This window comes from Galeopterus variegatus, unplaced genomic scaffold (assembly GCF_000696425.1).
Source record: "Galeopterus variegatus unplaced genomic scaffold, G_variegatus-3.0.2 Scaffold1018, whole genome shotgun sequence".
In the NCBI taxonomy this organism is placed as follows: Eukaryota; Metazoa; Chordata; class Mammalia; order Dermoptera; family Cynocephalidae; genus Galeopterus; species Galeopterus variegatus.
Genome location: NW_007727129.1, coordinates 395,389 through 397,385, shown reverse-complemented (window position 1 = coordinate 397,385; position 1,997 = coordinate 395,389). Strand labels below are relative to the sequence as shown.

The 1,997-nt window shown below is 60.4% G+C and overlaps 1 protein-coding gene across 1 annotated transcript; it reads right to left on the bottom strand.

Annotated features, from left to right (window-relative positions):
- Window positions 1–36: 36 nt before the first annotated feature.
- MAFK (v-maf avian musculoaponeurotic fibrosarcoma oncogene homolog K) lies at window positions 37–1,648 on the bottom strand. Its single transcript, XM_008574247.1, has 2 exons — window positions 1,576–1,648; window positions 37–471 (listed from the first exon to the last, which is right to left on the bottom strand). Exons 1-2 carry the CDS (start codon window positions 1,609–1,611, stop codon window positions 37–39), a joined length of 471 nt encoding a protein of 156 aa, XP_008572469.1. The 5' UTR covers window positions 1,612–1,648.
- Between the last annotated feature and the right edge of the window lie 349 nt (window positions 1,649–1,997).

Genomic DNA, 1,997 nt, shown 5'->3' with positions numbered 1-1,997 from the left:
GGGCCCCCCCCCCCCCCCCCCAGTGCCTGGTGAGCACTAGGACGCGGCTGAGAAGGGCACAGAGGTGGATGAGATCTCAGCAGACTTCACAATGGTGATGACGCTGGTGGTGGCCACCTTAGTGGGTGCCACAGGCCCGCGGGCCACAGTGCGGGCAAAGGTCTGCAGGGCCTCGTACTTGGAGCGCAGGGCGTCCAGCTCCAGCCGCATGCTGCTGTTTTCGCGAGCCAGCTTCTCTACCTCCTGCTGCAGCTCCACCCGCTGCCGCTCCAGCTCCTCCTTTTGTGTCACCCGTTTGATGCGGCAGCTGGCGGCGTAGCCGCGGTTCTTGAGTGTGCGCCGGCGCTGCTTCAGGCGGGTCACCTCCTCCTTGGTGAGGCCCCGCAGGTGCTGGTTCAGCTCCCGCACTGACATGGACACCAGCTCATCATCACTGAGCACTGGGGCGTTCTCGCCCACCTCCTTCTTGACCTGCAGGGACCACAGTGCAGGGTCAGCACTGGGAGGGCCAGGGAGGCATGGGGAGAACTTGAGGTGTCCATGCCGGAACTAGTACTGCAGTCACCAAGGGCCTGGTTTCTGGCAGCACAAAGACCAACAGTACCCCTCACTGCCCTCTATCTGGGGCTAGATGTCACCTTCTGCTCCTGGGAGTGGGGACAGTACCGTGGAGCTGCTCGGCACTGTGCACATAGGCAGCCCATGTGGCAGCAGCTACTGTCACTGTGCCCTCTTTGAACAGGGAAGACCTGATGGCTGTTCCCTTAGGAAGGGCAGTGGTGATGTCAGCAACTACCCAGTTACTGTTGGCCTCCCAAGCTCTGTGAAGACATGAAATGCATGTGCCCTACCAGCTATGAAGCTCCAGTGCCTGGAGCCCCGACACCGACAGGAGCTCAACCAGCCCTTCTAGGGTGAGCCATGGGAGGGCACAGCAGCCCACCCTTCCCTCCCTCCTTCCACGCACCCATCAGTGCAAAGCTACGGTCTGGCCAGACAGGGTTCCATGGAGCTGACAAGGACCTCGGAAGAAGTTGGGAGGTGCACAGCCCACCCAGGCACAGAGCCTCAGCTCTGCATACAGCTTCCAGGAGCCCCCAAGATGACACAGCTGGCCCACAGGCACACCGAAGTCACAGAAGCTGAAATGTCTCGGGAGGTGGCAAGCCCTGGGCACAGACCCTCAGAGCTGGAGCACCCCTTTCACTGCCCACACCCGGTGCTGGGAGTGATGAGCTCAAGCAGAAGCAGGGCCTCATGGACACACGGACGCAGCCCTGGCTGGCAGGCACCCACCCCTACCACCTCCTCAGGCTGGGAGTCATCTCCCTGCACATCAGGGCCAGGGTCCCCTGGGGCCACAGTCTCCAATTCTGTCACCCACTTCTTCTGCTGACAACTTCCTCCCAGCCCACAGTGCCCCCACCCTATTCCTGGTAGCAAGGCTGCCTTCCACACATCCTAAGGGCAGCTCTCGGAAAGAAGAGGCGCCCAAGCTTGGAGGAATCCCTCTCATGCCTGTGCTGGGGACAGTGATGGGGGTCCGCCCTGAGCCACTCCCACCTACTGCCTTACCTTTAATGCCTTGTTCGGTTTGGGATTAGTCGTCATAACCTGGGCACAGTCACCAGGACAGAACTGCTTGGAAATCGTAACTAGAAAAACACAAAAGAGCACACAGAAGCAAGAGTGGGTTAGGCCTTGGCAGGCTCGAGACTGGCTGCAGGGATGCTCCGAGGAGACTCAGCTCCTCATCCCATGCTGCCTGGTCACAGTGCCCTAAAAACAAGACAGGACATTGTCATATTCCAACCTGTCCCAAGGGGCTTCTTGCAGGGGATGGGGCATCCTGGCCTATAGCACCTCACACTCCAACATCAGCCCAGAGTGGCCAGGATGCTCCCCCCTCACCCAGGGCCCAGCAGACACATACTGTCTCCTGCTGTCCCCCACCCCCGGGCCTATTCTAGAGCCACCAGCGTTGTGACAACATCAGC

Excerpts from the sequence above, each read along its gene's own strand:
- MAFK (XM_008574247.1), bottom strand. The coding sequence starts at position 1,611 with ATGACGACTAATCCCAAACCGAACAAGGCATTAAAG. Across the intron at positions 472-1,575 it reads AACCGAACAAGGCATTAAAG|GTCAAGAAGGAGGTGGGCGA; the intron begins GTAAGGCAGTAG and ends TGGTCCCTGCAG.